The 12,667-nt window shown below is 57.0% G+C and overlaps 1 protein-coding gene across 7 annotated transcripts in view; it reads right to left on the reverse strand.

Annotated features, from left to right (window-relative positions):
- Positions 1–1,503: 1,503 nt before the first annotated feature.
- The window catches only part of NFIC (nuclear factor I C), a 141,679-nt gene continuing 130,515 nt past the window's right edge, over positions 1,504–12,667 (reverse strand). For 3 of the 7 annotated variants that reach the window (XM_077805426.1, XM_077805423.1, XM_077805421.1), the window contains one exon: positions 1,504–2,295. In XM_077805426.1, coding sequence (XP_077661552.1) covers positions 2,278–2,295 — 18 coding nt within the window. In that variant the 3' untranslated portion in view covers positions 1,504–2,277. Of the gene's footprint in view, positions 2,296–8,281; positions 8,620–12,667 lie in introns of those variants that run through there. The other 4 variants (XM_077805425.1, XM_077805419.1, XM_077805420.1 and 1 more) reach the window with 2 other exon arrangements.

Genomic DNA, 12,667 nt, shown 5'->3' on the forward strand with positions numbered 1-12,667 from the left:
TGCCCGGCTCCCACAGCCCTGCGGACAGGTGAAAGCTCAGCCCCGGCCCTGGCTCTCTGAGCTCGCCGACGCCCAGGGGACGGCAGTAGAAAATTCAGGCACTTGAACCAGTCAGGAACTGCGTTGTATGGCGGGGGCTGGGGAGCGACTGGCCGGGGAGAAGGAAATGGGGAGGTGTCTGAGCTGGGCAGAGCCCAGCAGTGTCACGGCCCCCACCCGTCTGAATTTAGGGCACCTTGCCTACCCAAGTCATGGATCCAAGGCCTACTCCGGCCCCACAAACGGGGTGGTGGGGGGGAGGGTGTGTCCCATCTGTGGTGCAGCCTCTCAGGAAGCAAATCCTCTCTCTTTAAAAAAAAAATCTCCCAACAAGCCAGTGCCGGGAGCTCCACTCTCCTGCTGCTGCTGCTCTTTTTTTTATCATTCCCTCTTAAAAGTGCATTTCCTACAAAATGTGCAACACAATTGCAACCATCTCGCCACTAGTCTACATGGTACCTGTCCACAGGTGTGCATAGCTCTTTGTACACAGGTGCGCGGGGGAAATCTCGCTCCGCCCTTCCCTCCCCTCGGCCCACCTGTCCCATCCTAACTTTCCAGAGCCAAGCGAGAAGAAGACTCAGTCCACACAAATCCCAGGCCCTGCCCTGGTAGCAGAGTCCAGCCCCGCCTCGCCCCCACACAAAGAGAGTTGCGGGGTTTTCAAACAGGCCCCACGTTTGCCAGGAGCTACGCGGCATAAGCTCCAGTATGGAAAGTTTACCAGTGTGGCACGCTACGTTGGCGCAGCCCTGCGCTATGGGCATGACACCCACATAAGGGTGGAATAGTCCCACCCATGGACTGCGACGGAGCTATGCCACGCCACACCCAGCAGGACACTGGCGTCGTGTCTTTCACTGCAGAGAGACAGGGATTTGCTCCCAGCTGGTCCGGCTGGCAGGGCTCGGCAGCAGGGGAAGGCACCTGGGGAACAGCAGACGCCATTGGGAGAATTATTCCCAGAGGAGAGATTTGGAGTTTTGGACTCAGCTGTTTCAGCCGATCTGTAATTCAGAAATTTCCACCCCCTTCATTTCCAAACGGAGCTCCAGGGCTAATTCCCAGAGCCCGTTAGTGCCAATCTGAACAGCAGCGTTATCTCTGCGCCTTGCGCATTCCAGCCAGCCGGATGGTGAGTCTCGGACCCATCTCCTCCTGCAGTGCTGGCTCGTGCCAAGGCTCCAAGCTGTGGCAACGTCCCCCCTTGAAGCCAGTGCCCTGCTCCCCGGTTGGCCTGCTTGTTCCTCGCCTGGAAACACAGGCTCTACGTACAGAGGAGCCCAGATGCACAGCCCGGGGCTCAGCTCAGGGGACAGCCGAGTTCTGTCCCTCCCCTTCTGCAGCTGGTAGTGCCCAAAGGCAATCCGAGAAAGAGAAGGATTAAAGGGGCTCCAGCCCGTGTACCCCCGCCACCCCCGCTTCCCCACAATGCCGCTCCTCTAGTGCACCAGAAAGCAGTGCCAAGATCCCAGGAGGGCTCCGTTCCCCACCCTAACGAAGAGCATTTAATGGCATAGAGCATTTAAGAAAAAACAAAGAAAAGGCGAACGCGTTGTCCGAACTCTGGGCCAGCAGCTGGCTGGAGGCGTCTTGTCTGGGGTGGAACAGGGAGCAACAGCACGAAGGAGCGCTCGCCTGCCCCACCCAGCACCTCTGGTTCAGAAACAACCGAATGCCTTGTCTCTTTGCCTTCCCACCCAGCCCCAGCACCCTCCTGGATAGTAAACAGTTCGCTGAGAAGGGTGGGCTGGGGTGGGGTGGGGGAGCCTGGGAAATTTGTTCTTTTCTACTCACGAGAGGCGAGAATGAAGGAGTAAATTGGAAAGACAATTTTGCATACACAACCCTTTGGAGAACTGCAGGCAAGACTCTGGCGCTGCTGCTGCTGGAAGAGACCTGTGTCATGAGCTGTGTCCGTTCTCTTCCCAGGAGGTCAGCCGGCAGGGCAAATAGTGTTTCTGGCAAACGGGACTCCGCATCGTCGTGTGCGTGGATCGCTGTTTTGTCTGTAGGGTTTTTGCTTGTTTTTACTTTTTAAAAAAGTTTGAACCTTTTCCTTCCTTCCTTCCTTGTAACGTCTTGGGTGTGGGTCTCTTTTTCTTTTCGTCGTCGTCATCGTCGGTAATTCGCTCTCTCCATCTTCACCGAAAGGCTGGGCCTGGGGCTGTTACTTCTTTTCCTCTCGGGACGCCCAAAGCAGAGGAGAAGGGAGGCGACGGGACGGGGCAGCTGTGATTATCCCAGGTACCAGGACTGAGCAGGAAAGAAAGGGGGCGGGGAAAGAACAGATGCTGCGGTTACTGATTTGCATACAAGCCCCTCCCCCCACAAAGGCTGATGGGAACTCGTAAGCCTCGGCCTCAGCTTGCGTTGTATTAGAAGCAAAGGGACCCGACCCCGAGGCGCGCTGGTTTGCACTGCGCCCCGGGTTGTTGCTCTGCAGGTGTTAATCGTACCCGGACCACATGTGCCGCTTTGGAGCGCGGCAGCGCTGTGGGGCCCGTGGGCGCCCCTTGCCTGCCATCTTTGAGCTGGTGCAGTGGGGAGGGCGCTGCCCTGGGACTGAGGGATATGCAGCTACTCCTGGGTCACCTCAGGCACAGCAGTTATGCTCTGTGCCTTGGTTTCCCCTCTGCATTACTGGGGCATACTGCTGCTTTGAGCTACGGAGTGCCCTGAGCTCCTGTGCCCGTCGGCGCTCCCTGTGGGAGCCTCCTTGCTGCAGTCACACTTCCAAAAGGGGGGGCACATGTGGCAAAATGTGGGTGTGAGGTCTGGGCTCTGCCAGGCAGGGAGGGAGGGAACGCCACAGCCTGGCCCCAGTCAGACACCGATGGAGAGGACCCCAGGCAGCTCGATGGCGCCGTTCCGCGGGTCCGCGCGTTCATCCAGCTCCCGACATGTCAGAGCTCTGCCCGCCTGCTTTTCTCCTCCCTTCCCTCCTGGTCTCACGCCCTGCGGCCTCCCAGCTCCCGACATGTCAGAGCTCTGCCCGCCTGTTTTTCTCCTCCCTTCCCTCCTGGTCTCACGCCCTGCGGCCTCCGCTCCACCCGGTCAGCTCCGGGCGGCGACAGAGCCTGCCCCGCAGGACCTACAGGCTTTCTGAACAAGCACTGAGCGCACTGCAATGCTCCCGAGAGGGGTGTCAGCATTAGCTCCATGCTAGAGGTGGGGAAACTGAGGTGCAAACCCCAGAGGACAACACTGCAAATGATGAGCTTCTCTGAAGACAAGGGCCTAACTGACACCAAGTGAGCTGCTGGCAGAATGGGGACTCAGGGGCAGGGTTCCTGACCCCTGGCCGATCACACCGACCCTGCCTCCCACCCACCAGAAAGCCACAGAATGGGAGACGCCCCGCACCCCAACCCATCCACCAATCAGCACCTGCTTTTATTGAGGGAAAGTGTGTTTCAGCTCGAGAAACAGGTCTCAACCCACGTGGGAGACATTTGGGGCAATTCTGAAAACAGGGAGGAACAGGCCCCAGGGCTGGCAGGGACCCCCTGGGCCCCCGAGTCCAGTCCCTCCTAGCGAAGGCAGCTCCGGCTGATAATCCTGCTCCGACACACATCACGCTCCGTCCTCAACCCAGCTAGGCTCCAGCAGCTCATCTGCCTCCCTGGGTTTACCCCCCTTCCCCCCAGCCTAGGGTGACCAGATGTCCCAATTTTATAGGTTTCAGAGTAGCAGCCATGTTAGTCTGTATCTGCAAAAAGAACAGGAGCACTTATGGCACCTTAGAGACTAACAAAGTTATTTCATAGAATCACAGGGCTGGAAGGGACCTCAGGAGGTCATCTAGTCTAACCCTCTGCTCAAAGCAGGACCCATCCCCAAGTTTTACCCCAAATCCCTAAATGGCCCCCTCAAGGATTGAACTCACAACCTGGGGTTAGTAGGCCAATGCTCAAACCCCTGAGCTATCCCTCCCTGTAGTTCACAAAAGCTTATGCTCAAATAAATTTGTTAGTCTCTAAGGTGCCACAAGTCCAATTTTATAGGGACAGTCCTGATATTTGGGGCTTTTCCTTATGTAGGCGCCTATTACCCCCCACCCCCATCCCGATTTCTCACCCTTGCTGTCTGGTCACCCTACAGGCCCAGCCTGTTCCAACCCAAGAAGAGCAGGTGGAAAAGTGACCTTTAGGCCTCTTTCTTTTGCAGCAATCACAGGGCAGCCGCTCAGGACTAGGGGCCTCTTGGGATGGGGGTTCTCATGGAGGGGAAAGGGCTGATTTTTTTTTTAACAGGCTGTTTTCTGCTGCGGGAGGCTTAGGAAGCCTGGCCCAGTGGTTAGAGCATGTGCCTCAGACTCCGGAGACCTGAGTTCAGGTCCCTCCTGTACCACAGACTTGAGCTGTGGGTGGCGGCAGCTGGCTCCTTTGAACTGAATGGGAGTTTTGCCCTTGACTTCAGTGTCCGCTCTGTGCAATTGGGATAAGAGCGCTGCCCCGCCTCATGGGGCGCATGAGGCTAAAGACTGTGAGATGCCCAGAGGCTACGGTGTTGGGAGCCAGATAAGTACCTAAGACAGACTCCCTGGGGAGGAGCAGGAGGATGGGGCTGGCTCGGAGAGGAGGGGGATGGAGCTTTCTCAGCTGCCAGGGGTTTAAGTTTTTAACACAGAGAGTTTTTCTTCCAGGGGTTTTTCGAGTGTTTGAGTCAAACGGGCATTGAGCAAACCTAGCACAGTTCAGCGCTCTCCGTGCAAGCTCTCCTCTCACAGCTGATCTGGAGTCACGCCCTCCTCCCTCCTGCTAGCCCCCCACTCTCCAGAGAGCATCCCTGGGTGCAGAGGTGCTGACTATCTGATTTCCCCGGGGGTGCTTGACCCCCGCTCTGCCCCAGGCCCCATCCCCACTCCACCCCTTCCCCCAAGGCCCCACCCCTGCCCTGCCTCTTCCTGCCCCCACTCCTCCCCCTCCCCCCCAGCGCCTCCTGCCTGCTGCTGAACAGCGGATGAGCGGGTGGCAGGAGGTGCTGGGGTGGAGGGGAGCTCATCAGTGGGGCCCGCTTTCCACACCATAAAGGGGCAGCCCCGGGCCCAAGGCCCAAAGTGAGATCTCAGGGCAGGGTCCCTGCTACGGGCTATGTGCTCTGTGCAGCCTCTGGCTGGGAAGCCAACAGCCCCCTGCCACTGTTCTGTCTGCAGCTCCCACCCCCATGGCAGCTGTGGGGCATGCCAGTGGGGGAGGAGAGGGACTGAAGGGATGTAAAAGTCTCCATTAGTACCATGGCTGCCTCTGATCCTCAGAGCAGGGGCCTGTAATTTGCCAGCTTCCTCTACAATCACAGAGCTTCCCTCCTCGCTAGCTGGCACTGGGTGGAGGCCCGTGGTGTGAGCTGCCCTCCAAAACCCAACCCCAGAGGCGTCCGCCTGCCGCAGAGACGCCAGGGCTCAGGTATGGTTTGAGTCCCATCCTAATTAGCCAAGTGGAGGGTGGTTTACAGGTCAGGGCTGACCCCGTCCTGCCAGCCCCAGCCGGGGCGCTGCAGGGCAGCGGAGCCAAGCCCCTCTCACCAGGCCTGCATGCACAGCCGGGGTCCCTCCTCCCTTCCCAACAGCTCTTCTCTGTTGCTATTTACGCTCCTTGCTGCCTTTCCCCTGAAACGTTCAGTTCTTCAATCCCCCCCGACCCAGGTCTAAATACAGCGAGGGAGGGGGAGAGAGGAGCCGCACCCCAAATGCAAAGCAATGGACAGCCCCTGGCATCGCCTGCCCCAGCCGCTGCGTGGCCATGTTCTGGTGGGTGGTTATGCACAGTGCACCTGCCTTTGCCTCAGTGTCCCCAGCTAGCCTGCAGCCCCCGGGCGCCAGCTGGCTCCTAGGATGGGCTTTCTTTCACTCTCCACGGCTGTTAGTTAGAGGCCCCAGGCAGGGCCCCGTGCGCTAGGGGCTGGACACACAGATAACAAACAGGTGGGGAACAAGAGCATGGAAGTGCCTGGCCCAGCGTCACCCAGCAGGGCCAGTGGCAGAGCCGGGACCAGAAACTCGGTTGCCTGAGTGCCCATGCCGTGCTCTGCCCACTAGACAAGACTTTCTCCCTGCCGAGAGCCCCTGCCCCGCTCGCCTGCCTGTCTGTTGTGGGGAACCGAAGCCCTGCGAGCTGGGTACGCAGCGTGTGGTCAGCTGGTGTAAAGGGAATTTCAGCAGAGGTTCTGTAGATTTACACCAGCTGAGGATCTGGCCCGAAGCGGACTGACGACCTCAGTGTTGGGGCTCAGGCTGCCGGCGACTGCAGTGTGCTTCCCCCTCGCTGTATGTCAGGGTGCAGGGGAGGGGGCCAAACCCCTCCTGGGTGCCAGACCCCCCCCGACGGGGCGAGACAGGGACGCCAGCGTGGGGAGGCCCCACCACCACCTCCAGTAGGGGGCAGCAATCCTGGGTCCAGGAAAGGGGCAGCCCCACGTGCAGTCTGTTCCCTTGCAGGGACTGCTTTGGCTTACGGGGGCTTCCCGGGCTGCCTGCCGTGCCTTGCTCCCCCTCCGCCGAGAGTCCCGTCCCCATCGGGGTGTGTGACGTCAGAGTTGTTTCTCTCACGGTCCGTTGCAATGGGAGATTGCCGGGGCCATGGGGTGAATGAGGGGACCCAGATGTGACTGTGGCGAGGCTGGACAAAGGCGCGTCCCCTGCTTGACGCCGAGGAGCTGGCTGAGATAAGTGACACCAGCAGGTCTTGGATTGAGTGACCAGGCCTCGGATCAGTTCTTTGGCTCTTTTTTGCACCCACCCCACCCTCTTTAAACTGCGGACCCAGAACGGGATGCGGTGTCCAGGATCGACTCACCAACGCCAGACGCAGAGGTAAAATCACACTAGCCCTGTTTGCCACCGCCTCACGCTGGGGTGCTGGTCCACTCCGACCCCAAACTCCTTTGGGGTTGCTGCTTTCCAGAGCAATTTCTGTGCGCTCGGCTGCTATTGTACAGGGGTGACTTTTCCCCAAGGGGCTGGGAGGGGGCAGCGTGGGCTGCTGGTGCCTCCCTCATGCCGCCCTGGCATTCTCTATCTGGCCCCACATGTATGGCCCCTAGACGCTGCCAAGGTTGTGCATTGTTAGGCAGAACTGGCTCCATAATCTAGAGCCACACCTCAGCACCGGCTAGGTATTGCCACAAAGTCCTCGAGCTCCTACCCCCGTACAGGGCCCCCGGAGCCGGGACTCCCTGAGTCCTCTTTAATCACACCAGTCACCGGCTCCTTCCCTGTGCCGGACGTCCCGCCGACACAGTGCAGCCAGGGCGTCGGGGGGGCTGGCCGGGGCCGAGGCCTCGGGTCGGGGACTGCTCAGCCCTGGCTCCGCGGCCAGGCTGGAGGGGCTGGAGCAGGCCAGCCGAGAGGCCTCCGGCACTGAGAGAACTGCTGCTGCCCTCGACTGGCCTCCTCTGTGTTGCTCCCTAAGTCCCCCAAATTCAAGTTCATCCCGCGATTACCTCATGTCTGGTTTCTGTTGGCAACCAGACGGCTCCGGGCGTGACCCTCCTGCTGCAGGCAGTGGGCTCTGGCTCTCCCCGCCTGGAATGCCTGGCCTCTTCCTTCCACCTCTCCCTGGCCAGTAGCTTGTTCTCTTTAACCCTTCAGCTGTACAACGCCTAGTGGTTAGAGTAGGGGGGACCAGCATTCCTAGGTCCCAAAGCTGCGGCTTTTCCATACCAGTCTGTGCCGCTGACTCCTGCAGAACCGGGCCCCAGGTTCTGTTCCTCACTGAGCCCCCATGTGACCTTCAGCACATCACTTCCCTGCTCTGTGCCTCCATTTCCCTTCCCAACCCATGTCTTTTAGCCTTGCCAGCTCTTCAAGTCAGGGACAGCCTCTCACTACAGCGCCTGGTGCAACAGGGTCCTGAGCTGCCCTGGTGCTGCTATGATACAAAACAGTGCAAACACGAGCAGTGAGTGTCACTGCCCCCCCATGCCTCAGCTCCTCCATCCCTAAACCAGGAATAATAATAAAACTCAGGTGCCTCTCGGGGAGTTGAATTCCTTCATGTTATAATAGTACACAGAAATCCTTGGATGAAGGATCTATCTATCTATCTATCTATCTAGTGAGGGAGCATGAGAAGCAAACACACCCTAATAAACATTCTCCTAACTTAGGCCAATAATGCCCCCCACCTAACAAAATCCGGACCAAAATCACACACACAAAGAACAAACAAACACCCTCCCACCCCCCCGGGGAAGAGTCAAAATAACGCAGGCAGACGGCCAGCAGCTGGGTGGGGGGGTATCCAGTTTATTGCCCTGAATGCAGCACATACGAGCAGGTGGTGTACATGAACATTTGGTGCATGCAGATCCTGGCCCTCGGAGACTGAGTATGGGCTCTGGAGACCAGAGTGACTGAACTGGAGGAGCTAAGGGAGACAGCCAGGGACACAGACCAGGCTTTCCGGGACACAGCAGAGCGGGCCCAGCCCCAGTCTGGCAGCTTCTGTGCTACTGGGAAGGGTGAAAGTCTCGGGGAAGGAGAACAGATGGAAACTGAGTCCTGTAGTTGGGACCCTCTTTCCAGAAGACGTCGTGGTATCTTCTCGCACAGAGGACACCCCTCCAGGGGAGGGGACCCTGTTGTTAGGAAGAGACAGGAGACAGTAATGGGGGGTTGGTTATTAGAAGTATAAAGAGTTAGGTTGTGGTGACCAGGAGAACCACACGGTGAATTGCCGGCTGGGTGCGAATGTTGTGGATCTTTCGAGCCATCTAGACAGATGTCTGGGCAGTGCTGGGGAGGAGCCAGCAGTCGTGGTACATGTAGGTACCAGTGACATAGGGAAAGGCAGGAGAGAGGTCCTGGAGGCCAAATTTAGGCTGCTAGGTCAGAGATTCGAGTCAAGAGCCTCCCTGGGAGCATTCTCTGAAATAGCACAGGGCCAGTAAGACAGACAGAACTCCAGGGCTCCAACGCGGGGATGAGACGATGGTGCTGGGAGGAGGGTTTAGGTTTGTTAGGACCTGGGGAACCATGTGGGGAAAGAGGAGCCTGTACAGGAAGGATGGGCTCCACCGAAGCCAAAACAGAACCAGATTGCTGGCATGGGAAATTCAAAAGTTCATTGAGGAGGGAGAAAGCTGAGAGGTGCGGAAGAGCAACGGTTCAGAGACATCCCTGAGGGGAGGATTTATTAAAGGGGATTCTCTATATCCTAGCAGAGAGGAGGGGATAGAGGTTGGTAAAGTGCATGTAGGAACTGCAGAGAAACAGTCAAATGAAAAAGAGTCCCATTCAATTACATCACATGAAGGAAGCCAACTAAATAGCGACAAATGTTATAAGTGCTTATACACAAACGCTAGAAGTCTAAATATTAAAATGGCTGAACTTGAGCACCTGGTATTAAATGAGGCTACTGATTTAGGAGGCATCACAGAAAATTGGTGGAAGGATGATAATCGGGACACGGTAATACCTGGGGACGAAATATACAGGAATGACCGAGTAGCGGTGTTGGTGGGCGAGCGGCACTGTATGTGAAAGAAAGCACAGAGTCAAAGATAGTGAAAATCTTAATGGAATCAGGCGGTACCAGAGAATCTCTGTGGATAGAAATTCCATGTGTGAATAATAAAAGTAGAGCAGTAGGAATGTATTACCGACCCCCTGACGAGGAGGGTGAGCGTGACTGGGACAGGCTCAGGGAGATTAGAGAGGCTACAGAAACAGAAAGCCCAGTAATAATGGGGGATTTCATCAATCCCCATACTGACTGGGTACATGTCACCACAGGACAGGGTGCAGAGATAAATTTGTAGACACCGTTAATGACCGCTTCTTGGAGCAGCTAGTCCCGGAACCCACCTGGGGAGAGGCAGTTCTTGATTTAGTCCCGGGGGGCACACAGGATCTGCTCCAAGAGGTGAACAGAACTGAACCGCTCAGTGATAACGACCATAAGGTAACATCCTTGGGGTGGGGGAAAGAAATACCAAATACCCAGGAGCATTTAACTGCAGAAAGGGGAGCTACACAAAAATGAGGAAGCTAGTTAAACAGAAATGAAAAAGAACAGTCACAAGAGTGAAATGCCTGCAAGCTGCATGGAAAGTATTTAAAAACACCATAATAGAGGCTCAAACTAAATGTAGGCCCCAGATAAAAAAAAACAATAAGAGGGCCCTCAAAAATGCCACCATGGCTGAACAACAGAGTAAAAGAGGTGGTTAGAGACAAAAAGACATCTTTTAAAAACTGGAAATCCAGTCCTACTGAGGGAAATAGAAAGGCCCATTAGAAAGGGATCAGTTCTGGCTGCTGCCACAGTTGTCAGGTTTATGGAAATCCCTAAAACTAGGAGACTTTTATTCACAGAAGCAATTTTGCAAAAAGAAAAGGAGTACTTGTGGCACCTTAGAGACTAACCAATTTATTTGAGCATGAGCTTTTTTGTGTATTTAATATCACAGCAGGGTCCCACCCCCTGCCACCGATCAGTTCAGCTCCATTTGGTCAAGGCTTCCCATATTTAACATTGGGTTCAGTCAAATGCACCATATGATTCCTCCCTGCAGACCCCTGGCACTCAGATAACGGCTGGAAATCCTAGCCCTGGGCTAGAGTGTGATACAAAAGTGATGCATCAAGAGCTAACAAGCTCAGCAGCAGACTGATATGCAATGAATACGTCAGAGGATCCAGCCGAGTGCAGGATGTGCCCCCTGGGGATGGATAAAAGTTCCTAGCAGCTCCCTGGTGGGGGAGGGTATTTTGTCTTTATGAAGGAGGAGCCAGTGAGGGAACCCCAAGGAAAGAGCTGAGCTGGTCTGGACCAGGCAGCTTCCCCTGCAAGCCCACCTCAACGCCCCCTGCCCGGGTGTGCACGTGTAACAACAGCAGGCTGATCGTGCTGGTCACGCAGGGAGAAGCACCATCAGCGGGTGACCCGACCCCGGGCTGGAAAGAGGATTAGCGTCAGGCTGGTCTGATAATCCGGTGCGTTATTAGTTTTGGGGATGATGGTTCCCACGACCTGGATTGCAACCCTCCAATGCAGGACTGCCTCGACCTGCACCCACACAGATCGAGGCTCACAGATACTGAGAAGAGCTGGGTCAACACTGCTGTGCCTGCAGTGGGGCAGGACTGGAGAGAGGTGAGGGCAATGGGGTGAAGGTGGCTTGAAGGCCCTTTGGGCCACCCCAGCCTGGTTCTCCAGTGCCCTGCACCTTGGGTCACCTGGGCAAAGCCAGTGCCAAGTGTTGCCATCTCCACTTGGGGGCATCTTATGCCCACTTGGCACTGGTGCAAATGAGGACACAAGGTCCAGGGCACTGGAGAACCAGATCCCCACCAGCCCCATGCTGTGGGGGAGAGAAGATGGATGCACCAGTGGTTAGAGTGATGGTCTAGGACTTGGGAACCTGGGTTAAATTCCCTGCTCTGCAACAAAGTTCCTGTGTGACCGTGGGCATGTCGCCTGGCCTCTCTGTGCCTCAGTTTCCCCTTCTGTACAGTGGGGATAACAGCCTTGCCCTGCCACCCAGATGGTTGGTGGGTTAATTCATCAAGGGGTGGGAAGTGCTCAGATACTACAGCAGGAGGGCCTCAGGAAGAGCCGTGGCTGTGCAGCTGTCTGGGTCCGGCCTGGCCCTGAGTTTGTTAGAGCAGCCGCAGGGTTGGGGGGGCAGCTTGCCCTGCTGCGGTACCTGCGCTGTGGATGACACAAGTGATGCTTGCCGGGGGCAGCACCCAGTGTGGCATGTGCCCAGGCAGTGCAGAACTGGCACTGATTGCTCCTCACGTGATTTGCCCACGTTCGTCCCTTGCCCCCAGTAAGCCGGGGCTCTGGCTGCCTGAGGTTTGGGTTTCTGCTCTGAGCAGGCCCAGTGGGAGCCCTCTCGAGTTCTACTTCTTCCCCCGCTGGGCTTTGGCAGGGCACGGCCAGGACAGGCCAGTTCGCCATATGGTCCATGGAAAACCCGTCAGCTTGCTCCAGGCAGCGGAAACAGGAACCAGACGGTGTATCCTGTGCGGTCGGAGCTCCTGCCCCCAAGCTCCAGGATGCCTGACCTGCAGCTGTCTGAGCCTTGGCCTATATTCGCTTCGGCTTGGTTGTGTCCCCAGCATTTCAACTTCCACAGAGGCTTTGAATCATGATCCCATCTCCTCTGCAAGGGCCTCAGACCCCCCAGGATGGGGCAGCAGCGTATAGCTCCCCAGGCTCCTCTGGAATCTCCATGGATAAGCATGTGCCGTTTCCCAGGGCCCGCAGCTGGGCTGGGCCATCCCACCGGCTCTCAGACCCCTGTGGCCGAGCAAGCATCTGGACTAGGCTCCGAATCTGAGCGTACCCAGAGCGGGGTGGGGCAGTGCTGGGGCCAATATTCCAGCGTGGACCGCTCGGGAGGACAGCCTAGGCAGTGCCTGGATGAGAGACCTTTACAGCAAATCCATAGTGCTGCTGGGAGTGGGGGGCTCAGTAGGGGGCGCTCCCCCTCCTGGCCAGTGCTGACCCCAGTGCGGCGCTGGGCAGGTGGAGGGGTCAATAGAAGGCACATCCCTCTGGGTGAGGTGAGGTGTAAACCCAGATCCTGATCCTTTGAGCTCATCGGCGATCCCATGCTGGTCTGGATTTTGTTTGCAAGCGCTGGGCCAAATGCTCTTGTGGGGCAATTACAG

This window comes from Eretmochelys imbricata, chromosome 25 (genome assembly GCF_965152235.1).
Source record: "Eretmochelys imbricata isolate rEreImb1 chromosome 25, rEreImb1.hap1, whole genome shotgun sequence".
In the NCBI taxonomy this organism is placed as follows: domain Eukaryota; kingdom Metazoa; phylum Chordata; order Testudines; family Cheloniidae; genus Eretmochelys; species Eretmochelys imbricata.